The 26,876-nt window shown below is 44.7% G+C and overlaps 1 protein-coding gene across 4 annotated transcripts; it reads left to right on the plus strand.

Annotated features, from left to right (window-relative positions):
- Positions 1-60: 60 nt before the first annotated feature.
- LOC147001324 (uncharacterized) lies at positions 61-25,794 on the plus strand. Of its 4 annotated transcripts, none has more exons than XR_015045283.1 (8): positions 61-3,258; positions 5,757-5,845; positions 21,079-22,176; positions 23,121-23,193; positions 23,306-23,412; positions 23,501-23,605; positions 25,201-25,332; positions 25,504-25,794. XR_015045283.1 is itself a non-coding variant. In XM_085830658.1 (7 exons), the coding sequence occupies exons 4-7, from the start codon at positions 23,404-23,406 to the stop codon at positions 25,585-25,587; spliced, it is 330 nt and encodes a 109-aa protein (XP_085686784.1). In that variant the 5' UTR covers positions 61-3,258; positions 5,757-5,845; positions 21,079-23,193; positions 23,306-23,403; the 3' UTR covers positions 25,588-25,794. The 4 variants fall into 4 exon arrangements, 2 of the variants coding, with proteins under 2 accessions (XP_085686784.1, XP_085686785.1); XR_015045284.1 differs by having other exon boundaries at positions 21,079-21,158; positions 22,023-23,193; XM_085830658.1 differs by having other exon boundaries at positions 21,079-23,193.
- Positions 25,795-26,876: the final 1,082 nt, after the last annotated feature.

The following is a 26,876-nucleotide window of genomic DNA, read 5'->3' on the forward strand; positions in this document are numbered from 1 at the left end:
GTCAAAGATAACTACACATATTCTAGTGCTGGGGGAGGGGGGGTCCTGGGAAACCACAGTCAGTCTGTTTGCATAAATGGGACCTAGACACTGTAGGCTTTGACTACATTCTGGCAATGAGATTACAGACACTCTCTTATGCGCAGGCAAAACCTTGTTCTTGTTAGGAAAAGGACCTAGAATAAAGGGCTCACACAGCACCCATCCTGGAATTGTACCATAAAAGGAAGATTTATTTTTAACTAGGGTCAGGTATTGTGCTTCTCTAAAGGAGTCTACAGAAAAATGTAGAAAACTAACTCCCCCTGTTGTGTTTGGCTGTAAAATCTTTTCTGTTGATTTAATTTAATTCTTGAAAATGAGTGACTAAATTAATCAGGAAAAATCTATGCCCAGAAATTTTAAATGTTGGAGATTATCCCCACGTGAACACTGGCCATGAAAATTAAGATTTATGATCAACTCATTTTTTTCCCTCTTAATCCCATTTAACCAAAAAAGATTTAATCTGTTGCTTTTGTGTGCAAGGAACCCTCCCCCAAACCACATTAAATACTCATTCTTTTTCATTTATTTTGTACTTTGATGAGTTCACAAAACTGTCCTTATCATTATTTAGTTAACCAATCTTTTAAAAAGTAAGTTGGAAATAGACGGGGTAAGGTCAAAATTTAAATATGTTGCGATCAGTAGTTCTTAGCCACTGATGTCTACAGAGGGAACTTATTCCCTCCTGCCTTTGTTTTAATAGAACAAGGTGCACATGGCCACTCTCTAAGGTGTATTTATATTCTCCCATGGCACGACGTGAGTTATGTTGCCTATCTAGGGCACAAATTCCTACTTGTTAGCATGTTGATTAGTCAGCTCAAATACTCCATGAGTTTTATTTTTTGGTACTCAGTATCTGAGAATGGTAAAATATTTGATATAAAAGCATCCATTTCTGCTAATAGCTATTGCCTTTTATCCTTGTCAGCCTTGGGTCAAATATGGAGGTCCTAGAGGAACTCTATGGGAATAGATAGAACCATTTAACAGGACAAGTGTATGTGTGGCCCAGAAATAAGGAGTTGGTGCTCTCTACTCAATTTGAAGTTTTGGATGCTTTACGAGAGGTGGTGTTACTATGCTGTGAGGTCTTTTACAACGTAAACTTACTGCCAGAAGCACATGCAGTGTTTGCTGAGTGAGTCAGGGAGTGAACGATGACCAGAGAGAGAGAGAGAGAGAGAGAGAAAGAGAGAGAGAGAAAGAGAGAGAGAATGAATAGAACAATGCTCGAACTATAGATCCCTTGAGGGAAAATGAAGGAATGATGTCATGAAAACATGGAGGTCACTGCCAGGCGCAGGCCAATAATGCACTAATGACTAAGTTACACAGCGAATCACTACATGGTGAGTCTGTGAGTGGATGCATGAGGAAGCAGGCCAGCATGGCAGAAGTGAGCAATAAAAGACAAAGCTTTTGAATGAACGACAAACATACCAGTGGGTCAGCCTTGAAGACGGGAATGTGTATTCTTGAGTGTATTGTTCATTCTGTGAATTCCTGAATGGTTTTATGAATGGATGGATAAGTAGATCTTCATTTCTAATAAAGGAATAAAGGAAGTAATGAGTCAGCATTTGGGTTCGTTCATGAGAGAGGAGTCACTGTTGGCCCGGATGAATGGATGAATTAATGAATGAATAAATGACCTACTGAAGGATGCTTGATGGAATGAAAAAAAAAAAAGAAAGGAAGGAAATCACTATTACAACTGCATAATACATGTGTAACTGAAAGAAATGATAAGTGAATAAGTGAATGAAAGGCCAATAGGCAGACGAATGAGCATCACATAATTAAGGAATAAAAGAATTGATTAGGTAGCAAATCTGCCAGCAAGTCTGCAATTAAAGAGTAAGTTGTATTCTTGTGAATGAGTGGCTGAACTAGTGAATGAGTTGGTGTATGAATGAGTGAGTCAGCTGTCTGGGTGTGAGACAGTGAATGAACTCACAGCTACTCCTCCTCTGTTCCAAGGAGAGTGGCCACACCCAGCTCCACATTAGTTGTAAATACTTGAGCCCCAGTGCCCTACCTTTTCTATCCTGGGCGTTTGTTTACATGTCAGCACTAAAGTGAAGACTCCCGAGGGCCCGGAACTGGGTCAAATTCTTCCCTCTGTTCTTAGCCCCTGCCCAGCCTCAAGCCTGGTAGGCGCCCAGTAAATTATTGCTGAATGAATGAGCAAATGACTAAAAATACATGTGCTTTTGTGGAACCAGTATGGCCTGGTAGCTGCTCTTTGGAGGAGTGTGCTGGGTGTCAGATGGTCCGTGGCATCCTCCCTGCAAGAGCAGACTCTTGCCAGGGCCAGGCTTCCCATGCCAGATAATGAGACAGGATACTGGCAGTTCTTACTGCCCGGGACACTGGCCCATCCTTGGGTAACTCTGGCTTGGCATGGTGGAATGGAAGCCCTGGGTCTTCCCGAAAGCTATCCTAGCCTCTGCCAAAATGGGAGATCAAAAATAACCAAAGCTTGTTTTTATGCCTCTGCTGAGTGGGCGCATGACATGCCTTTCCAAGCAAACCAAATTCCTCTGACTTCCAATTGTGGGACTGTGAGTTTAAGGAGAAGCACTGGCCCCCATTATGCCTCAGCTACAGGACAATGCTATCTTCCTGAAGGATTCATGATTTCTGCAGGAGTTTAGTATAGGATGTGTGTGGTTTTCTTGTGTGCAGTATGACACCTGGGAAAGGAGATACCCTTAGAAAATTAAAAAGTACTGTTCTGTTCCCTAGCCACGCATGGGGCTATATTTATTTGGTCAGTTCAGTTGTGTTTTTCTGAATCTATGAACCTACAAGACTGGAGAGCTCAACCAAATTCCAAGAGGGATAGCACATATGGTGAGCCTGTCCAGACAAAACTCAACATACCAGGGAACAGAAAAATTAAAAAGTATGTTGGCAGCACTCTATTCTACTCAGGGTAGTTGCCTAAGATCTCCCATCCATAGTTCCTTCCTTCTTCCCTTCTTCCCTGCCTCCCTCCTCTCTCTTCAAAATAGAGTATATGTCTAGCAACACCATATGCCTGACACTGTCTGTTCTTCCTTGCCTTGGTGGTTCCTGACCGTGGACTTCACCCTCATTCCTTGTTCTCCATCTTCCCTTCGAACTGAGTGATGATGTGGGCTATGGTTCGGCCGTGAGGATTCATCTCAGTTCTCACCGTCCACCCTCTTCCTCCCAACTCAGGTAATTTCTCCCTTTCCTGACTCTCACGCTGTGCTTCATTTCATTTGGATTGTTCACCATCTGAGCATGCCTTAGCCCTCTAGGAGAAGAGCTCAGACCCTGTTGGTGGCAGTGACTCTGGAGTGTTGAGGCTTGGTAAGTCGTGAGAACTGTTGGCTAGACCTTAAGGCTTTGCTTTCAGGGTCATGCATACATAGAGGTGATGAGAGTTAAATTCCTCCACATTCTCCAGATTTGCTGCTCAGCAAAGCAACCATTCTTACAGCATTCGACAGCATCAAAGAAGCCATAGTTCCTCTTGGAATTACTATTCTGTCATCACTACTGCCACCGTCATCACCAGCACCATTATCACCTCCATGAACCTGACCATCACCACCACCACCAACACTACAACCTTCATGACCATCAATCACCTCAACCACCAATACTGTCACCCTCAGATGCACTCTTCACTGCCATCATTAATACAACCACCACTACCACTACGACCACTACTATCAACAGCAAGGACAGAGGTACCACCCGTACAGCCATCACGAACATCATGGCTACCATAAAATAATCATGGCCATCACCAACACCAACACCAACAGCAACAGCACCACCCACAACAGCAAAACATGGTCACCACTAACAATAACAACACCATCACCATTATTAATATGACCACTGTCACTAGCAGCAAGACTGTTCCCTCCTCTTGTCCTGAGATGCATCAACCATACTCTGGCTTTTACATAGCCTTGAATTTGACACATATTCAGAGATTCCACTTTGGTTTTGCATGCCCTACATCACTCCAAGCAGCCCCTGCTATCCATGGGTGAGATGCTTGGATTAGATGGCCTCTGGCCTCTGCTGCCCTGGACAGAAGTTGCCACAAAATTTGAGCATGGAAATTGTTGGGGAAAGGTAAAGATGAACGAGGGCCAACACACACAGTTGTATGTCCATCCTAAGTTCAGAGGATGTGTCTGGCTCATGCCATGTCCCCTAAGCAGAGATGGTTCCTTGCTCACTGCTCGGACCTTCCAGCTCTACCCTGCTTTTGCCTGTGCCTTTTTAGGAGATATGTAACCCTAATCCTTGAAATTGCCTGGCATGAGTTTTAGTCCCTACTTAAATAAAATTCCCTCCCCATGAAGTTTGAACAGGATGTAGGCAATTAGACTAGGGCTTGGAACCAATTATTTTGCAAAAGGTCTCTTTCAAAATTTGAAACCCTGTGGTTAAATGCCAGTGCTAAGTTTGACTTGGGAGTTGGGAAGAGTGTATGTGCTGTGACACCGCCCCCCCCAAAAAAAGATGGGGAGTAAGGCTGGATACAAGTCCTCCTGTCACTCAGCCCATAGACAACTTGCAAGGCCAACCTTGCGGTTTAGTTTTGCTTTTCTGATGGCACTAGAAATCTTGTTTTCAAGATTTTGGCAAAAACCGTAATCCTTACTTAGTCAGTAGGAGTTTGGTCCTGAATTCACTGAGCAGTGTTTGGGCATGGATGGTTATGGAGTTTTGGCCCAGGCTGGGTGGGGTTTAGGGTGAGACCAATGTGAACTGTGCCCCCACAGCCTCACTATTTCACAGGTGGGAATCATTAGGAGATCTGGCAGTCTTTTCTCTCCTCACCAGGAAGGTGCCCTCGTGTGTTCTTGGAGAAGCACTAGAGCACATCTCTAAGATAGAAATTGGTTTGGTTTTGTTGTTCTGTGAAAGTCTGTGCTGTGGTGAGCCTGCCCCATGTTGCATGGGTATGCTCTGCCTGGCAGATTACTGGAAGCCGACCTAAGTTCCCTGTTTCCCCAGATAGATGGGGTGCTTGCCCATCTCTTCCAAGCCTTCAAGGCCTACCTGTGTATGCTCACGTAAGAAGTCTCTACCTCCAGACAGAGGGGAACAGGCTATCCTCTCTGGCCCAGCTCCCTCTACCTGCCTCCCAAGTGTTTCTTTGACCTTAATAAAGGGCACCATTTCTTTCTTCTCTCCATCTGACATGATTTGAGACTTGCGATTGCCTAGCCTGCCCTCAGTTTTACCATATGTAAAAGGGTCACCATGGTGACATGAGTTTTCCATCTTCATTTTAGTGTTATAGGGAGACAAGATTTGTTCTCCTGGCCTACACTTTGGTGCACTGTCTTCCTTCCCTACATTCCAGGCCCACCTGGAACCCTTGCTTAGATGGTCTTCTGGCTTCTCTTGGGGCTCTTCCTCCTTTCATCCTCTTCTTGAGAACTTGGCTGTGTGGAGACATGTACCAGGTTGTGCTCCAATCTCCTGACCCAGGAAGGCTCGGCGTTCCCATTTGTACCTCCTGTCTCCTCATCCTGAGTTACCTTTGAGCTGTCTTTTCCTCAGCTAAGAACCAGCTGGAGGATAGGGCCTGACCCAACTCCCCATTCCTAAAGTCCTTTCTCCAGTATATGAAGGGTTTCTCTGGGTCTACGAAGCAGACTGTTAGATTTATGTTTTGTGACTTTTCCACTTTGTCTTGGAAGGTCCCCTGACACAGAACCTTCAGATACTTGGTTACCCGATCCAGCTTCTGTGACGAAAAATGGCAGCCGTACTGTGACAGTCTTACTGGGTAAGTTCTGCTCTTTCTGTTCCTCTCAATGCTATTTGTCTGGGGCAAGACCAGACTTAGTTGAGTGGGTGCTTAGCGTGTAAGCATTGAAAGATGAGCTTTCCAACTGAGCTGGAGTGTTCATGCAGCCTGTGGGGAGGCCAGTCCTCTGGTTTCTGGAGAGTAGCAGCAGCAGCTACTTCTGGCAGTGGCTTCTCTGAGTGGAGGGCAGGAATGGCCAAACAAGTCTCTCAATCCCATATCTCTAGGCTTCACAAGTCCTTCATGGCACCTGAGCTGGGGTGTGGGATAACCTCTGTTCCCCTGCTGTGGTATTTGTAAAAATAGGATGCCAAGTGTCATGGTATGGACCTGTGATCCCCATCTCTGGAGAAACTGAGGCAGCTGTTGCCCGCTAGCCTGGTCTTCAGGCAGTTGCATTTTTTGGGTGGGGGGAGACTACAAAAGCAAGAGCAAGTAGGGCTGTTCTCAAAAGTCACATCTGTCGTGTGATACTTAAAAAATAATGCTTTCTCATTAATAAGAGAAGATTCTGTTCAATGGGAAAGCATAGGAAGTATGGGGGGGCGGGCAAAATGCTTATAGTCACTCAAAGATGACCACTGCCAAAGTTTGGCTAATAATGTTTGGTTTCTGGTTTATTCCTATAAATATACTCTTGTGCTCGTGTGTGTGTGTGTGTGTGTGTGTGTGTGTGTCTAAGCTTATCATTGCTATTTTTTCTCATCTGCCTGTATATCCTAAACTCTGCCCTATGCCATTCAGTAATTTATCATCTTTGGGTTTTTTTTTTGTTTTTTGTTTTTTGTTTTTTTGTTTTTTGGGTTTTTTGCTGTTTTTTTGTAACTAAAGAGTCTAGATAGTATCTATAATTATCAATTGGTCTGTGTGTGTCCAGCTGGAAGCAGGTGCAAAAGCTGGGTGGCCTTTGTTAGGTGCCTTCTGCAGTTTGATCTAGTGTCTTGCTGTTCTTTATACAAGCAAGTGGCTCTGTCAGGAGGCAGGAACACGAGGCCAAATTACCCTCTGAAAACTTTTTTGCCCATTACATTTTCAGAATTAGTTTGAGAAAGTGCCTGCTGCTCTGGGAATTATCAGAGTTTTTAACCTTTGCCGATTTGTCAAAACATGACATTTCACTCCTTCCATCCCCACAGCTTTTATCACACGGCACAGAGCACTTCCCACCCTCTTTGTGCGGTGTTTATATCTGAATTGCTAGCTCTGGCTCCTTGCACTTTTCATTATTCCTTTAGTTTTTATGTTTTTTTTTCTTTTTTTTCTGTCAAACTCATGCATACACATCATTTTAAGAGCCAGATCCTTCTACAAGATTGTCAGGGAAGTGTCAGCCCTCCCTCCCTCCCAGCTCCACCCGAAAATTATAATATGATGCCTTACCTGTAACTGCCTTTAACTGATTCTCTCGACATTTACATCCTAATGCTAAGTAACAGGCTTGGTTTTCTGCTCCTTGATTTTCTTTCTTTGTGTGTGTGATTTTTTTCTTTTTCTTTTTTTTTTTTAAGCTGAGGCATCATTTTGATTGCTCTATTGTTGAAGACAAGCATTTAACTCTTTTTTCATATGCCCCTGTCTTCACCCTGCACACACAACCCTGTACTATCCTCCCGATAGATTATTTTGAAATGCTTGCTTTATCAATACTTGAGAGGTTACCCCCTTGTTGAGTATGAACACGCTCACAAAGCATAATAAACCTGGACCTGAGTATTTATCTTCTCTCTAGTATTTTTTCTCTTCTGGAGTCTGTATATGTATGTGTATGTGTATTTGTGTGTGTGTGTTGTTTTGTTTTGTTTTGTGTGACTCAGGCTAACTCACAGCCTTCCCATATATATAAAAAACATGAAGTGTTTGAGACATATGTGTATCATGTTGAAGAACTTTCTTCCTGGAGTCAACTTCTAATCTTCTCATCGGCTAGCTCCTCTTTAGGCTGGCACCATCTTGATCTTCCCATCTCTTCCTAAGAACAGGTTCCTTTGTTTTTCTATCTCTTAGACGGGTTGCTGGTTTTTATAGATGCCATGATATTCTTTTTGGGGGGAAGGGTGCTATTCCCATTTTGCTAGAATATCCAGAAAAAATTTTTGCATAATCAATTGTCCACATTGACATTGATAAATCAGCTAGGTATAAAATTCTCAGTTACAGAGTCATTCCCTCAGATTTTCAGAAATACATGGACTTGAAAATAAAATTTAAAAAAAAAACAGGTTAGAAACTCTCAGGTAAGAAAATTAGAGAGAAATGGAGATGAACAACATTCTATCAATAGTATCTGGGATACCAAAGCCTTGTCTTCTAGCTTCCAGGCCTACTGTGAAAAGCCATAAGCCCTTGTCTTTGCTCAGTCTTGAGGGAATATGTAGTATTTTCCTGTTTTCTCTCTTTGTATGAAAATTTCATTGCTTCTATGTTGATTTGGATATATGCTCATCTATTTTCTTCCTTTTGATCCAAAACTTTCTCTTTTACCTCTTGAAGCTAATTTTTCACTTTCTTTCTTTCCTCCCCTGTGCACCTTAATAGTATATGAATCACTTTGACTGTATAGTGTTACAAGGTCTTCCCTCCAATTTTGCTCTATTAACTTTTACTCAAATGCTACTAGCATTTGCTTCCTCCCTCCCTCTCTTCTTCCTTCCTTCCCTCCTTCCTTCCTTCCTTCCTTCCTTCCTTCCTTCCTTCCTCCCTCCCTCCCTCCCTCCCTCCCTCCCTCCCTCCCTCCCTCTCTCTCTCTCTCTCTCTCTCTCTCTCTCTCTCTCTTTCTTTCTTTCTTTCTTTCTTTCTTTCTTTCTTTCTCCCTTCCTTCCTTCCTTCCTTGCTTCCTTGCTTCCTTCCTTCCTTCCTTCCTTCCTTCCTTCCTTCCTTCCTTCCTTCCTTTCTTCCTTCACTTTACATTTAATTATTTTCCATGAAGGCTTCTATTCTAAAATTGTGGTGTTAGTGAGATGGATTAACAGTTAAGAGCTTGGGATGTTCTTATACAGGACCAGGGTTTGGTTCCCAGCACCCATGGTGGGTGGCTTACAATCACTTTTTACCTAGAGCTATATGAGATCTGATGGTCTTTTCTAGTACTGGTTGTATCTTCATGCATGTGTGTGTGTGCACATATGCGTGCATCCACACGTACACACCGATACCTCTTCCCCCTCATACACATGAGCATGCCCATGTGAGCACATACACATTCGCACACACACGAAAATATTAAAGTAACTCTTAAAGTTAAAAATTGTTAGGTTAAAGAAATATATCATTTCACTTTTTCCTTAAAGTTTCTTCATTTGCATTATTGTTTGGATAAAAAGATAGTTCAATAACAAAGCTCATATAGTCATTTTGTTCTAGACTTTTATAATTTTATGTCTTCTATTTCAACATTTATACCATTAATTCATTATAGTAATATCTTATTCCTACCTTTACTGCATTGCATATCATCTTTAAAAATGTGTGTAAGTGTTTTGGCTGTGTGTAACTGTGCACTATGCCTGTGCAATGCTGATGGGGACTGAAGAGGTATTGGTCCGCATGAAACTAGAGTTAGAGGTGCCTGTAAACCATCATGTGGTAACCAAACATGGCTCTTCTGCAGGACCAGCTAGTGCTCTTAAATACTGAGCCATGTCTCCAGCCCCTTATATATGCCTCTACTGTTTTGATTCCTGTGTTGATTTTCCTCTCTTGTATTGGCTTACTAAATTCTTAGGCCAGCTGTAGTTTATTTTCATGAATTATGTTATATTGAATGATTGTTCAGTGACAATAGTCTTCCTTTAAAGTTTTTTCCCCCTTTTAGTGTGATTTGTTTTTCAGGTGGATTTTAACCATACTGTGAATCTTAAAACAGTCTAGATTTTCTGTGGACTTTATAAACTTGTCCATCAAAGCCAGACATAGTAGTGCATGCCTGTAATCCCAGCACTTGGGAGGCTGAGGTAGAAAGATCATGAGCTCAAGGCCAGACTGGCTACATAGGGAAACACTGTCTGAAAAAAAAAAATTAAAACCAACAAAACAAAACCAACAACAAGAACAAAATAACCAAACTAATAAGAACAGTAACAAAACTATAAAACTTGTTGCATGCTATTTTTCACTTGTAAATTCATACATAAATTACTTGTCATTTTGGCATATTCAATTTGACACTAAGATTATTCCCAAGTATTATTAAGTGTTACCTCTGTTGTGAATCTGGCCCCCCTTTTTTCGTATTTTTGAACTTTATGTCAGTGGGGGGGCATTTATATATTTCTGGTGTCAATCTGTTTCATTTAATTTATTTGTTTGTGCTTCAAGCTTTCCATTGAATAATTTAAACTCTCTAGGTATAGTCGATCATGTCTCTATGTTTTATCTCTTTCGTGTTGTCTTGCTGATTGCTATTTCTTATCTTATTGTATCAGCTACCAATTCTAAAACTATGGTTCGTAACAGAAATCTGCCTTCTATTTCACTGCAATTACAAATTATTTTTCCCAACTAGAATTTATTTTTTAATAAGATTGTAGGACTTCTAGTTCATATGATTCAGGAATGGATTTAGTATTCTCTGAAATGCTTTTTTTTTAATTTTTATGTCTGAGAGATGTCTCTGTTGTTTCTCTCTGTCAGTACAATGAATGCTAATAATGTTTCATAACTTTGAAGCGGGTTGGGGTTAAATTCTATTTGATTGTGGTATGTTGTTCTTTTAATAAGATTCACTTCCCAAGAGTTTAACTCAGGAGTTTTCAAATGTGTGTGTGTTGTCAGCTTATAGTGTCAAAGTTATGTTGGCTTTGTAAATGAATTAGGTGTCACTTCATCTTTTTCTATATTCTGTACCATGTAAATATATATATATATATAGCATTTGAATGGAAGTTCCATGAAAACTTGAATTGGCTAATGTTTACCTCCTCGGAAGTCTTTCATAATGCTTCTGTGTCTTGTATTTACTGGAATCTTTTAATTCTCTGTATCTTTAAAATTCTGCCTCTTTTTCTAATATATTGGTGTAGTTAAATCTTTAGATATATTGAGCTTAAATCTTTTCTCATGGGACTCTTGGAAACACTGTCTCTTTCCTTTGCTTAGTTTCCTCATTTGCCCGAGGGTAAAGTGAGAACCTATGGAGGGCCATTGAGAAGATAAAGAGATAAAGTGTGCCATCCTGTGTCCGACACAGTAACCTCCCAGTACCTCCCGTCTGGTATTACTAATCAGGGATAACACAGCTTGAGATTAAAACACTGTTGATATCAACTTATAAGTAATGGTACGTTGTAATGAAATTTTTCGTTTCTGTGCTTACATCACCTTCTCTTTATTTTATATATACAAACTTTATCTCTTTAATACATGATCTAATGGAAAGTCTGTACTTTTTTTTTTCTTTGAAAATTCAGTTCTTGGAATAATTTCTCAACTTAGCATTTTGTGTGAGCATGTTCACTGCTATCTGACTTTCTCTTTATGGTTCCTGCCTTCTGCCTCCCTCGTGTTTGCTCTGTCTGTCTATGTATCGCCAATCGTTGTTCTTCTTTGATGATTGAAATTATGTCATGGTATGAATTTGCCTCTCAATTCAAATTTGACTTCGAGTCCTATGATTCAATGTGTAGTCTTCTTGGTAATTTTGAATATCTGTAATTATGATTGTTGTTGTTGTTTTGTTGTTGTTCTTAGATGGTTACCTCAATGAAATGTGAACATTATCTCTCACTTTCAATCTCACTTCTGCTTTATTTGGGTTGTGTCTTTGATGCCCTCTGTTCAAATGTGATTATATTTTACTGTGACTAGAGAATGTGCACATAAATTCTATTCTAGGTGTGGGGGAAATTCATTGATGCCTTTCTAAAGTACAATATAATCAATTTTGTAAATGTTTCATGGGCCTTTAAAGCAAGATGTCTACTTCTTTATAGGACCCGGGTTTTGATGTAAAGAAATCGAATCTAGTTAGTTTTCACTTGTTCCTTTTGGATTTTCTTAGAATATATTTGAAGCTTATAAATAACTAGCATTTTAATCTTATTCTAGGAGTTTGCAATATTTTTATTATATCATGTAGCCCTTGCAGTGGTAAAACCCAATACTAATGAAATGAACACTCTTTATTTTCTCAATTTCGGTTTAAATATGACCCTGACTCTAGATTCGAGGTCTGTTTACCATTTGGTCTTTCATTTTCCGTGTTTTGATGTCTTCTGTTTCCTTGTCTGATGCTCGACAATGCTGTGTTGCCCTCATGGACTGCCCCTCAATCCTGAACGGGGTCCTCCTTACCATGTCTCAGCCTCACATGGAACTGCAGATGCACATTTTTCTTGGTCGTTTCATCTCCAAGTCAGGTGACTTTTTTTCCTATAATTTCTTCTGGAAGCATCTAATGAAGCCCACATGTTATTTGTTCTCGGGACTCACTCTCCCAAAACCCACAAACACTCTCTGGTGTCTCAGGATGCTTCTTCATTATGTTCTTCAAACACACAATTGACTGTCTCCAATTAAAGTCAAAAACTGATTTTGAATCCACCCAGTAACTTTTGAAATGATCTATTTCATATAAATTACAAGACGGGTGTTCTCAGCAGTTGTCAACCCTTTTATTTTTCCAATTTCACTAATTTATTAAAAAAAAGCAAAATATGATTAAGTAACCATTTACAAGTACAGCTAAACTCTTTCTTTGGACCAAATGTTACTCCTACAGTGTAATAACTGAAAGAGACCGGGTTAAAGCTACCCTGTTTTGGTTGGAAGTGGGCATGTCCTTGGGGGCTGGGGGCTGGGGGCTGGTCACCCTTCTCAGTGTAAAGGGAGCCAATTCCCCAAGCCTTTGGGAAAACCTCTGTGTTTCGGTATTTTATCAACTGCATGAGCGAACTGAGCCCATTGCTGTGTTTGGCAAGCCGGGGTGTCCTCAGAAGAGAGTGGCATCTGGCTGTCAACTGCTGTCTAAATTGCCTAGTGTTTGAGATGCATGCTGTGTGGGCTGCCTCAGAATTGAATGCAGGAAAATGGAGGCCTTTCCTTTTTTTCTGGGCCATCTCTTGGCTTTGCAGTTTTTAAAGTTTATTTATAATCTGTCTTAAATTGACAACATATAGTTTAGATTTGAGACTTTTGACCCAAATTGAAAAATCCTTTCTCTTTGAGGGTGTATAACCCATTTACATTTTTTCTTTGAGTGTCATGTTTGAGGTTGGTTTTTTTTTTTTTGTTTTTTTTTTTTTTAATTCTGCTTCTTTCCCTTTGTCTGCTTTCCATCTGCTATCTTTTGTTATACCACCGAAACCGCATTTTTATTTTCTTTTGCTCTGCTGATTTGGAAAGCAGTCAGCCAACTTCCAGAGTCTATGTGGGCTTATAGACATCTTCAAAACCTATACTTCCTCCTAGTTTTAAAATGTAGTCAGTCTGACTGGTTCCCATGTGGAATGATGATCCAGTGCCATCCTCCCCTCCCATCATGTCTCTCCGTGATGGGGTCCTATGGGGCTTTGCTTTTCCACTTGCCTTTCTTCACCCCTGTGCTTTGGGTGCTTTTGGGGAGATGTGAATGAATGGTTCTCTGCCTTCTGAGGCTTGGCCCTATTGCAGGGGCTGGGCTTCCTCCTTTCTGTTTTTAGTCTAGATCCTGTGCTGCCCTTGCAAATGTCCTGATTTCTTCTCCATCTCTCACATTTCTTACTCATCTACATTGTATGTTGAAAGATGGGAGCACGGATCCAGCCACTTTGACATTAGTTAGATATGTGTACTCTCATGTTGAGAATCTACAGAGACTGAGTGAGAATCTGCACATGAGGACAAAACTCAAGCCAGTGACCATGTGTCAAAGTGGATTCTTAGGGGAGGGGAGTACCTGGGGGAACAGAAGAAGAGAGATAGATGAGAGACAGAGCCGTGGAGATGAGAAAAGCCAGACTGGATGGAGATGTTTCAGACCAAGCTGGCTCCAGGGTATAGGGCTGTAGGCAGAAAGCTCAGCTCTCCAGGTACTCTCGAGAGTCTGGCTTCGTCATTTGGCATTCGCTCTTCCTTTCATCTTACACTGTGGCATGCGTGTGTACTCTGTGCTTAGCACAGGATTGCAGATCTGAGGACCATAGATGCACTTTCTGTCCCTAAAACAAGAGGAAGATGCCAGTGACGTATCCTCTAATGCTTTCTGAACAGGTACTCCCTACCTCAGCCTCATCCCCTTGTTCCCTTGTTTCTTGGAGTACTTTGTGCCTCCCCCACCCCAATGGCATGGGGCTCTGAGCTTCTACCCCACCCTCTATCTCTTCTAGAATCTTACACAGTTCTCTATTCTGGTGTCAACCACCCTTCACTTTTTACAGTACTCTAGTGAGTGCCTTCATGCTTAGATCTTTCAACAACCTGTTTCAGCTCCCTTCCCTCTTGGCAGCTTTGCAGAACTCACATATTTGGCTCCCTGCCACCATTCCCATTAAATGGACCCCTGTGCATGGGAGCAGACTCTCTACTGAACGCTCACCTGTGCCACAGGCTCTACCCACTGTGAAGTTAATCTCAACCTGATACTACTGCCTGTGTCTCTGTCTCTCTCTGTGTCTCTATCTCTCTCTGTCTCTCTCCCCGTGTGTGTGTGTGTGTGTGTGTGTGTGTGTGTGTGTGTGTGTATGTGTGTGTGTGTGTGTATGTATGTGTGTATGCATTTCTCTGAACACTTAATTACCACCTGCCACCCCACACCTACACTGGGATACACTGGGATACCCTGGCTTTTCCTCCTGGGATCTCAACCCTGTCCTCTCTGCTCCATGTCTGTGACCTCTTTGCTACCTGGTTTTCATTTTCCCTCTTGAGCTCTTGCTCTTTGCACCTGTGCTTGCTACCAAAATGCAACTCACTATGACCTTTACCAACTGGGAATATCTTCCCTTTGGTCCCAAGGTAAAGTTCAAGGACTTTCACCATTGTGAGAAAGCCTTGTATGACCTGTGCTCCACCAGGTTTACTTCTGGTTCCACCTGCTTCATCCACATCACAGAAATGCTCTGGGCTGCATGATGGGCTCCTCAATCCCCACTCTGACTCAGGCCTCCCCTCCCCTCCCCTCCCCTCCCCTCCCTTCCCCTCCCCTCCTCTCCTCTCCTCTCCTCTCTTCACTCAGGCCACTGCTTACTCTCATCTGCCCTTACTCTCTGAATCCTTTCTTTCTTCCTCCTCTCCTCAAAACTTGGGAGAAGTCTCCCAGATCTTGCAAATACACTTTTGTTCCTTTGGACCTCTTCAGCCTTTGCCTCTTGAAGCCCATCTTCTATAGAATTCATTTTCATGGGAGTTTTCCCTGCTAATTTGTAGTCTACTGGAAGGCATAGCATGGTGTCTCTTTGCTCTGACTGCATGCCCTGCAGATGTTTCATGGTCAAGACAGAACCCATGGAAAGTCATTGGGCTAGAAGAGAGGCATAGGTCTATGGCATAAGGCTGGTTGGGGCAGGCTAGGCAGCTACTTGATGGGGTAATACAGAATTTTCGGAGAGGCAGCCAGTTGTTTGATTTGAGAATGATATAAGCAACGATGCTCTGGCCAGTATGAAGGTATGGACTGAGCAAAGCACCACATGGGGTTTAGAATTGACTCACCCATTTGGAAATGGGAAATAAACTGAAGACGACCTGAGGACCATTCAGAGGTAGCATGCAGGGATGTGGCCCAGTAGACACTGGTCTCTAAGTCCTTGATAGATGCTCATACCCAGGAACCTCCCCTGGCCTTCCCTGGAGACTATTAAGTCTCATAGTTTTATACCCATTATGGGGGTGTTATATAGACAGGTACCATCAGAGGGGAGTGTTCTCACTATGAACCTGGGAAGTACTTGTCCTCTGAGCCTTGAGTTTGTGTCTACATGTGTGGTGCATGGTGGGTACCAACTAGCAGTCTTTCACATGGTGATCTGTGCCATTGTGGTGTCCCCTTTGTTGAGACAAGCTGACCATTGGCCTTCAGTTGGACCAAGACTAAGATCAAAAAGGTCAGAATATAGTCAGCACAGTGGTTCATTTTCCCAAGTTGGTGTGGCCTTCATCTGGTAATGTACTACATCAGGGGGGAGGTGCCGCCTCTCTTTCAGCACCGTGCAACCATTCAAGGAGGGTGTGTTGTTCACCACATCTGCTTCCCACTGCCAAATCAGGCCTCAGAAAAGCTTTCTGGAAGTGACGCCAGCTTCAGGGACAAGGCCCAGGTTTCTAGGGGTCAACACCGTTCCATGGTTCCTGAAGAGATGGTAGACTATGGAACGTAGGCGTTATGTTTTTGACCTATGTAACATGGTCCACTAACTCTCAGTATCCAATCCATCCTCGGAGGGCACCCCGGAGGTGTTACCAACAGCGAGGAAGAGAATCGGTTCATCCTCACCCGCTCCGTGTACTTTCAGTTGCTATGGCTGATATCTGATCTACAGCAAGACCACCATCTTCTGGGCCCCCAGTGAGCCCTCTAAGAGACTTTTGGGAGCTTGAGTCCTAGGAACCGAAGACATGGTCTTTCCATGTGAAATGCATGAGATGTCTATGGGACATCTCCAAACCAGCCAGCTCTGGAGGCTTTGTGGAGCCCATTCTCCCTCAAGGGAGACCTACCTGTTTAGCATCTACCCTGCTCTGAGCATTGAGGAATTGCTTCCTTTGCCTGATGAAGCTGTCATTTTGTGCTAACATCTACCTCTTCTCAAGTTCAAGTCCAGCCTCAGTCGGGTTTTTAGTGGCAGTGCCAAGTGGGGATGAAATAGTAGTTTTGAGTTTAGGGAGATGGTTGACCCAAATAATACTTTTTTTTTTTTTTTAAGTTCACTATGCCTTAGAAGGGCTCCTGGAACTGCCTTTGATTGGAACAGATGTGCCATTGTCTTTTTTTTCTGGTGGCACCCTTTTCCTATGGTTATGATTTGGTCTCACAAGGAGATAGGGCAGGGCTTCCAATGCCCTGATCCATGTGCTTGGCCTGCTTTAACTAGCCAGGTCATCTTTGTTTTTTATTGCATACAGGATATTTGGCTTTCCTAATTTGTCACCACTCCTGCACATTAGCCCCCTGCCGTGCATGCCCTTATGCCTACTGTCCCTGAGTGCCCATTCCTTCAGCACCCGGTAGGCACTTCAGCAGCATTTGTGGAGTAGTAACCCCCCACAGCATCGTTTGTCTGCAACCTTTATGAGCTTTTTGGAAGAGCTGCCGATTTTGGGGATGAGTTGCTGGTGTCAAATCTGACATGAAGATGAGACTCTTGGCTTTTGTGTGCCTGCCGCATGATGCATGCTTTGTGCCCAGCCAGACTCAAGATTCCACCAGCTCAATGGCCCAGAGGGCTTCCTGGACGTGCCCTCAGCCTTTGTCCTCGGCGTCTCTGTGTGGTACTTGGAGAGATAGTAGACCGTATAGCGTACGCTTTATCTGTGACGTATGTAACACGGTCCACTAACCCTCAGTATCAAATCCATCCCCGAGGCCCCTGGAGAAGATGCTGTCTTCGGGGAGACGCCAGTAGACTCATCATCAGGGCTTCTCCATGATGCTGGAAGAGATGGTTTTCAATATGGCATGTGTTCTTTCTGCATGATGGATAATGACATAATCTCCCTCTTCCTCTGCTGAGCTCTGCCTTGGGAACTCTTGCCATCTCTGGGGAGGAGACCACAAAGCTTTCTGGGATCAGTGCTCTTCGTGACCTCAGTTACATGGGTGTCTAGGCAACTCTTGGTTAGTAGACTCCATGACCTGCTTCTTCTCAACACCATCCCTGAAGAGGTGTCCTGAGACAACCTGGCAGACATGAACCTTCTTACAGCTGTCCCTGCTGTCACGCGGTACTTGAAGAAATGGTTTACCGTCCCACATACATTTTGAGTATGTATGTGGGACGGTAAACCGCTTCTTGGTATCCAGCCCAGCCATCCAGTCCATACCATCCTGGAGCAAGCCTGAAGTGAGAGAAGAGACGTTGTTTTGGCTTGCTCTCTACATCGGGCTGCTTGGCCAAACATCCCTCTGCTTTTTGTGTGCTTTCTCTGTTAATTCATGTGGCAAGGTGTTCCTGTCAGCTTCAGTACAGCCCCTAAGGGCTTCTTCAAGGATGATGACAACCTCCAGGAAGGTGTCCTACATCCCAACTGGGCATGCCCCCTCCCTCCACAGGACTTGAAAAAGTGGCAATTAGCTCCACAGATGCTCATCATCAAAGGATGCTGCGTTCTTTCATCATCTGCAAAGCTATATCATCAGATGCCTTCAAGACATTATGCCCATAGAAGGGCAGCTAGGGCTACATGATACAGCGCAAAGACATGCATGAAGACACAGTCCCTGTTTCCACTGATGCTTCGTGTACAGTATCTTTTTTCCATATCAAGTCTTGCCTTCTAGAGGAAGATGACCCAGCCTGGCTCCTCCATGTGTGCTTACAGATCAAAGTTGCTTCTTGGCTCACTTCTTCTTACCTCCAGCCCAGCCTTGGAGAACTTGCTGAAGATGCTGCCAGCCTCAGAGACAGGGCTCTGGTTCTTGCATCAGCAATGACCTCACGGTACCTGAAGAGGGATCAAGCAAACTGCATGTGTATTATTAACACCGTTTGTAACCTGGCCTACTCTTTTCAATATCAACTTCAGCTCTGAAGGTTTCCAAAGAGGCCCCATTAACCTTGGGGGGACAAGGCAGAAGGACAAATGCCTTGGGGTAGAGGTTGACCATGCTTCTTGCTTTACTTACAGCGCATGTTAATTTGGTCCACCTTCCCATAATAGTGAATGCGCCTTGGGGGCTTCCTGTGGGCAATATTTCCTTAAAGACACAGCGCTAGTTACGGGGTCTTCTCTTTGCGTCCTTGCAAACTTCTCTTTGCTATATTCTCCGCATCTGCAGCAGACAATGCATGGTGGTCTCTTTTCAACATTGCATCTAGGGTTTCCTGGAGGTGATAATCATGAGGAAAGAAGCCAGCTCCTGCACCACCCTCTCTCCATGGTACCTGAAAAGATGGTTGACCATAGAACATGCGCTACTTCTGTGTCGTATGTAGTATGGTCCACATCTTCTCGTTATCAAAGTCATTCGTGAGGGTTTTCCAGAGGCCGAGCCAACTTCATGGGAGATATCCTGTCCTGGCTTCAGCACAGTACTTGGGGAGATGGTAGACTGTCGAGTGTGTGCGTTACTTCCAGCATGTACAGCATGGTCCACCACATCTCTGCATCAGCCAGTCACCAGGGGCTTTCTGAAAGCCATACCAATTGAGAGTAGGGCTCAGGCAGCAGACCCTATCCAACACAGATTACCCAGTGCTTGGCTACAGGCCATGTTCATTACCTGCGACCCTGGTCATTTGATCCAAAGCCAATATTTGGCACCCAGCCCAGCCTTACAGGGCATCCTGGAAGTCATAGTGGCATTAAACATGAGTTTGTGGCCATTGCCACACATGCCGATTGCTGGTAGTTTGTGACACTCATTGAGAGGGCTTTTTGGAGGTAACACCAAATTAAGTAAAGCGAGCTGGAATCAGCCAGCGTTACCTCAAGGTATTTGAAGATGCGGTTGACCATGGTGTGTACGCTTTATTTATGACGTAGGACACATGGTCTACTTCTTCTCAATATCACATCTCGCCTTGGAAGACTTCCAGGAGGTGACATCTGCTTTGAGGAAGAGCCAGTGTCCCGGTCTCCCTACTGCTGCTGCTTGGTACTTGGAGAGAGGTGGTCCGTGGCGCGTTCGCTTCATTTATGGCGCACATTACACGGTCGACCTCTTTGCGGTATCTAATCCCGCCTTGCGAGCTTTCCTGGAGCTAACACCAGCTGTGGGGTGGGGACACTAAGTGTGTGTGCTAGTGCAACCCAGCCAGCGGGTTTGTCTTTTCTTGTGTCTGACAATAACTCCTATGTGGCAGCCTTCTTCTCAGCAAACTTCTCTGGCTTGGCAGCTTCGTGGGCAGGGTGACTTGCAGACCAGGAAAGTGGCATCGACATGTGACACACGTGTGGGTGCATGAGGTGGTTGACCAGAGAGCACACGCTATATTTGTGCCGTTTGTGACCTGGTCCACTAACCCTCAGTATCTAACCTTCCCTTGGAGAACTTCCTGGAAGAGATCTCAACTTTTGGGGACAGAGGCAATAAGCCAGCTGTATGCTATTAGACTTGGAGACAGCATCCTCAGTACTTGCAACATATGTGCCTGCTATGGTAGTAATGGATGGGCTTCCAATGCTGTCTCTATACTTGGATGCCTTCCTTGATATGGGGCCATCCAAGTTCAAGAAACATACCATGTTGTCAGACATGACCAGAGTGTGTGTATGCCATTTATATATGGCACAGGTCGCAGGTCACCTTAGCACACTTGCATGCTAAATCTGTGGGAGGAATCATCTTTGGTTTGGGGGCATCTGTGCCTTTCTGTGGTTACCTAAAACGGTGGCAAGTCCTATAGCCAGTCTCTACTGCGCCACTGCTCTCTGGTTGTGACATAATTTCAGGATCATGCCATGGAGGTCTGCTGTACTGGGGCATGTGATGAGATGGCTGTCAGATATATATCAACTAATGGCTTGCTTGAGCACTTTTGACTAACATCCAGTGTGCAACCCTGCATTCAACAGGCCTGCCAGGTCTGAAGGTCACGTTGGGGAAGTACCGAGGTAGTCTTGTCAGTGTTCGCTTCTGGTACTGGAAGAGAGGTTTTCTGGGTCTCTGTTTCTTTGATGAGAATGAAACACACCCAGCTAACCTTTTTTTCAGTATCAAATCCCATCTTGGAGGCTTCGTGGTCCAGATCCCAGTCCTAGGGAAGGATGGTCCTGTCAACATCCAGCCAGGGGACAGGAATAACTGGTTCTCCACAAAGCCAGCGAGTGGATTATCGTTCTGAATGGTGTCCTTTGTCCTCTTAACCCTCCCAGGCCTGCCAGGTCTGAAGGTCCAGTTTGGGAAGGTGTCATTGTTGTTGTTACCTGAGGGTGTGGAAGAGGGGTTTCTGTGTTTGAAACACATTTGGTCAACCTCTCTTCCCATCAGAACAAACTATGGAGGCCTTCTGGTCCATACCTCAGCCTCAGCTGAGGACAGACTAATATTTATGAACAAGTGAGTGGCGGACAAAACCCATCCCATACATCAGATTTCTGTTGCCTGTGCTTCTAACCTTCAGTATCTTGTCCATTCTTAGGAGACTTCTCAACCAATATGGTGTTCCAAAGTTGGGGAAGATGGCAGCCACCGAGACAACTCTACCCCAGGTCATCACAGGTAGGTTGCACCCACTTTGCTTCTAACAGGTTAGACACAGCCACCCCACACACATGTCCAGCATGCTTTGGAGGCACGGTGATGGGCTTTTAATCAGCCAACCCCTGCCATAGGACTGTCTATTGTACAGAACACCCACTGTGTCGGATGGTACCTAGATCCATGCTATTCACACCCACCCACATCCTTGTAATAAGAGACTTGGAATCAGCAGTGTTCTAGCAGTAGGAAAGCAAACCTGAAATTGGCACACACATTTGCCCAGTGAGCTTTAAGATATGAAATCTGGAGCTGGGCAGTGGTGGCGCACACCTTTAATACTAGCACTTGGGAAGCAGAGGTAGATGGATTTCTGAGTTCGAGGCCAGCTTGGTGTACAAAGTGAGTTCCAGGACAGCCAGGGCTATATAGAGAAACCCTGTCTCAAAACAAAACAAAACAAAACAAAACAAAACAAAACAAAACAAAACAAAACAAACAAACAAAAGATATGAAATCTGTTCTTAGACCTTAACTCCACCCAGGGTTGTCATCAGCAGTAGAGCTTTCTGTGGGGTTCCAGGTAGGACAGCAATTCTCATCTGCAAATCATGAGCCCTTTTCATAGGCATTTCATATCAGATATCTACATTATGATTTATAACAGTAGCAAAATCACAGTTATGAAGTAACATTGAAAATAATTTTACAATTGGGGATTAACCAACATGAGGAAGTGTATTAAAGGGTCACAGTACTAGGAAGGTTGAGAACCACTTGCCTAGGGGGTGGACCTGCCTGCCCCTGCCTGCTGCTTCTTTATACTGCCACATGTGCTGGCACACACTCACCTTCCTACTAACTTTATAATGTGTCTGCTTTTAGAATCTTACCTTCCCTGGAAACTACCCAGACTCACAGCCAGAGGGTTGGGTCGCTTCTCATCACCCACCTACCTCTTGGAACCAGAATCCGAGGCTCATTCCTGAACACCCCCAATGTACTGTTCTTGTTGAAGTTGAGAGCTACTATTCCCCTGGTATCTCCTGAGGCACAATTTCTGGGGTCCCTGGTTCCCTTCAGTGACCCCTCCCCCTAAACCTGGAGAGATAAGGAATGCAAGTTGGTCTGTGTTGTTGGGAAATATTCTCAGGCAATTCTGTGAACTGTCAAATTGCAAAGGGGTTTTGGTTGCTCTCTGGGGCCCACGGAAGCAGACACTTAAGGCAGATCCTCCTGACAAGGCACCTGGCACTTTCCAGCTGCCTTTGTTTGCTTTCTGACCAATGCTAATTGATACTTGAAGGAGAGGTTGTCCGTGTTGTCTTCTCTTTATTTATGATGAAACATACACGGGAAACCTCTTTTTTAGTATCAAATCCCACCCTGGGGGCACTCCCTGTCCCTGATGATGCCTTCAGGGAAGGGACCTGGACTGCTGTTCCCTGGACTATGGGACATGGGACATGAGGGTATGGCATCAGGACTCAGCCCTGGAAGGAAAGTCATTTGAAGAAGGGACAGGGTCCCTGTGGTGGCCTGAGGCTACTCCCTATGGCTTTGGACTGTGAGGTGACTCTTGGTGTGCGATGGCTTTTCAGCAAGGTCCTCCTCACAGTAGCTATAAGGACGTGCCAGCATCGTGACTGAAGGGACAATGGTGCCCACTGTTCTCAGGGTAGCTGTGTGGATGGTAGACCGGTGACGTACACTTCATTTATGCTGTAGGTCACCTGTTTTACTATCCACCAACACCCAGACCATCTGTGGGAAGACACCTTGGTGTACACAGCAGCTATGAAGAAGATGTTGGTGGGGTTGAGGCCAGCGTAAAACTAAAATATTTCAAGCAGTGTTAGCTTTCAAGGGGGATCCTTTTTCTGCTTGTGTGTGTACATACATGTGTTCAAGAGTGTATGTGTGTTGGGTGGGGGGGGCTTACCATGGGCGTGACTGGCATTTTATGATTCTGTATCTTTGCAGTAAACAACGCCATCCTGGAGGATCCCCTGAATGTGAAGCTATATCCCAAGTAGGGGCACATTTCTCCTGGTGGGTGAGTGACAGGTCTCCCTAGCCCAGCATCAAGCCCACATCTGTCACTTATGGCATAGGGTTCGTTGTTCTTGCTCATCTCCATGTCTGTTCAATTTTGCTTGTCTTCTAAGGATTCAAATCATTGGCTGCTTCCCAGCACAAGTATCTGCCTAGGAGATATATTTCAGATATGACATCTCCTTAGGGAAGGACACCAGAGTCCTCATCAATGGAAAAGGTATGTCATGGTGTTCTGTCTGAAAGAATATATTGTATTTTCATGTGTGTCCTTCTTTACTCATGCTGAGTATGCCTTCCATACCTAGGACGACCTCCTGATGTATCGCTACCCTGGGGATGAAGGTGGCTTCCTTGCCCCTCCTCCAGGCTCCTGGCAAGTGGTTCTTACAGCCATGGCAGAGACACAGAAAGTAAGTAGGAACTCTCAGACTGAGATTAGGGACTACTGTGATTCTGCTCTTGTTTCATTGGTCAAACCAATGAAGGGTGGGGAGGTGCCCTGTACCCATGATATCATGCGGGAGAGAACATGTCTATAGGCATAGGCAACCAACTATTTACCAGGAATACCTAAGAAGTCTATCTTTATTCATATTCTTTTTTTTTTTACCTCAATGTTCCATTTCCCGGCAAGTGGAGGGTCAACAGAATTTGTTCTCAGAACACCACATGCCACTTACATATATTTTTGTCCAGGAGACATTGTCTGGTTCTGACAAAGGCTCAGATATCTTTTTGTTTCCCATTTCACGAGAACCTCTTTGCCTCAGGGCCTCCTCCATGGTACATAGGTTGATGTCCTCCCCTCTAGCAGATGGGTGTTGACCTCAACTGAGAGGTCACGGGACCGACCCGCCTCCTCTCTCGTCATGGATCCAGAGCTGTACTTTGGGAAGCAAAGTCAGGATTATTGTATCATCATTCTCTGATGTTTGAGGAGACTCCAAAGACCTCCCCAAAGGATGACCAATCCAAAGCCTGTCTACAAGATCCTGATTCTGCCTGCGTGGAGCGGGCACAGCTGTGAGAGCCCCCTAGGTACAGCGGGGCTGCAGCGTGATCGCCTGCTCACGCACAGGAAGTGACGACAGCGGTACACAAGCCACAGGGTTCCATGCCTGCTGACGTGCGGTGCTTAATGAGAAGTTGCCCGCGTGTTTTTCGCTTTATATGTGACGAAACATTCGCGGTGCACTTCTTTTTCAGCATCCTATTCTACGTTGAAGACTTCGGGGGTTCAACTACTTACTGTAAACTTCAGGGAAGCCATGTTAGTCTAGGAAGGTAGTCTATGTAGTGAGCCTGGGTTGAGGGTTTATCTCCCTTCTTGAATGGTCCTCTGACCTTTCTTAACGAGAATGGGTTTGGGTTGGTTGGCCCCTCCTCCCTCCTCCCTCCTCCCTCCTCCCTTCTCCCTCCTCCTCAACACAGTGTCAAAGGAACCAGTTGACCAGACATACTGATTCCTAGATGAGACCTTAGCCCACAGGGGGATGTTCACTGAGACTTCTGGGAGGGGAATGGGTCTTCATTTCTGTGAGAGATGTCTGAGTGGATCTCAATGTTCCCTGAGTTTGAAGGCCAGCTAGAATTCAAGAAGACAGTACCCAGGGCTGTTTAGACAGAGGGGGAAGTGCCTGTCATGGAGGAACCATGGGACATTTGAGTAACAGTGCAATCTGGGACCTGCACCCGAAACTCCTTGAAGCTCAACACGTCACTGTACCTTTAAGTTATATTAGCCTGGATGCCTCCTTTGTAAGTCAGCTTGAGGTGGGCCTCTCCTTACTATGAGAGGAATGGATGGCTCCTTGTTGAGTGGCCTGTCAATGGATGTAACTGGCATTCTTTGGATGGTGTGTTCTATTGCTCATTATCCCCATTGTCCAGTCTAAGGTAGGTAGTTGGTACCAAATCACTTTCCTTTGTGGTTCAGATATATTGCTGTAGCGTTGTAACCTTCCAGGAGCGGTAACACACACTAATCAATGTGTTTTGTTTTCAGGGAAGGGTCGGTCATATGTCCCGTTCAGGACAGCTGCAAGATGATGAACGGGCATTGCATCCCCAGACATCTCACACGCTCAGAATCCTGGAGCCTCCCATTTCAACCTGGTCTGCTGCTTCCCAGTACTCTGTGAGCTCTTTGTTGTATTTGTCTATATCACAAGTCACTTCTGGGTGCAGGAGACGGGGGACCTCAGACCTTTGTGGGGCGACCTGGAGTCAGAACAGCACCAGGCACTCACAGCTGGTTTAGGCTGCCCTGGATTTTGCCACCTAGTTCTTCAATTTTTTTTTCCCTCAGCTCTGTTATCCTGGAACTGAGAGAGGAGATTCTGTCTTGGAGTTTGGCACCCTCCCATTTCCCCTGAGTGACACTTCAGAATGACTGACAAGGATGGTAGCCAACATCTCAGAATCTTCAGTCTTCATCCCAGGACTTCCTGAGATCCTGAGGTAGAGGGGGTTTGGGCTGGATTGTTATGGCAGTGATGAGTACTGAGCCACTCCTCTTGCCTCAGGACCCCCATCCCTCTCCCCCTCCCAGCCAAGTATCTGCCTCACCCACCATCCCTTCCTTCCGCCTGTCCCTCAGCATCCCTTCACACTCAGGCACACTGCTGGAACAAGCAAGAGCTCAGCCGTGGTACCTGAAAAGAAGTTGCCCATGTTATTTTTCGCTTTTATTTGTGACGAAACAAACATGGTGCACTTCTTTTTCGATATCAAATCTCACCTTGGAGAGCTCCCCATGGACCAGAGGGAGGACAGGAGTCCAGGGGGTTTGGGTCACCATGTGCACAGGGGCATTTACCTCAAAGAAGCACAATTTCCCCTGCCCCTCTTAGCTCTGTGCATTGTTAGGTCCAGAATGCCCACCTCCTGGGACAGGCACAGTCAGTAAGGAAAACCAGGAAACATGCTTCTAGGCTCTGTTGTAGGATGAAGTTCAGATAAGAGAAGCCCAGAAAATTATAAAATCCACACAACAGCAGTTTAATCAAACAGCCAATGCAAGCCAAACCACCAATTCCTTCTGGAGACATGTGTCGAGATGTCAGCTGCAGGTGTCTTTACGAAGACATGTCAGTTGGTGAATGTCACATACACTATGACTCTAGAAAAGCCGGGGCCCCAGAGCAGCTCTTTACCAGCATCCTGCCATGTCTACAGGCTGTGCTCTTTGATGCCATTAGCCAGGCCTTGAGGGCTGGTGGGTGCTGGCTACATTCGGGACCAGGAAACAGCAAGCTGTCATCAGCCACTGCTGCCTGTCTCTTATCTCTGACATTAGTACCCCTCTAAGCTGCCCTCTAGAGTGGTGGATATAAGGCACTTCGGACCCCTTTTCCCTAGTGAGCTTCTCTTTATGGCTAACATTCTCTGGTAGCCTACTCATGGCATCAAAATTGCCTTTGAGTGTGGCTGTTTGAGCAGGGCCCTTTGGCGGCTCTCTTGTGAGAGTGGGAGAGAGGATACTTCCAGAGAGTGTGAGAACACTTCATCCATCCATCTCCCTGGAGGGTTTCTGAAGCTGAGCCAGTATAAGATATGGGATGACTCTTGGGCAACCCTTTGCTAGGATACAAGCTATTTCTTTCTTTGCTCAAGTTGGAATAAAAGGTTTGTTTATACTTAGGTGGCTCAACAACCATAGCGCATCAAAACCCAGTGCTA

Source organism: Mus caroli, unplaced genomic scaffold (assembly GCF_978045245.1).
Source record: "Mus caroli unplaced genomic scaffold, Mus_caroli_1 scaffold_14, whole genome shotgun sequence".
NCBI classification, from domain to species: Eukaryota; Metazoa; Chordata; class Mammalia; order Rodentia; family Muridae; genus Mus; species Mus caroli.

Coding starts and splice junctions, on each gene's coding strand:
- LOC147001324 (XM_085830658.1), top strand. Junction 23,606..25,200: donor CCATGGCAGAGACACAGAAA/GTAAGTAGGAAC, acceptor TTTTGTTTTCAG/GGAAGGGTCGGTCATATGTC. Junction 25,333..25,503: donor CTGCTGCTTCCCAGTACTCT/GTGAGCTCTTTG, acceptor TTTTTCCCTCAG/CTCTGTTATCCTGGAACTGA.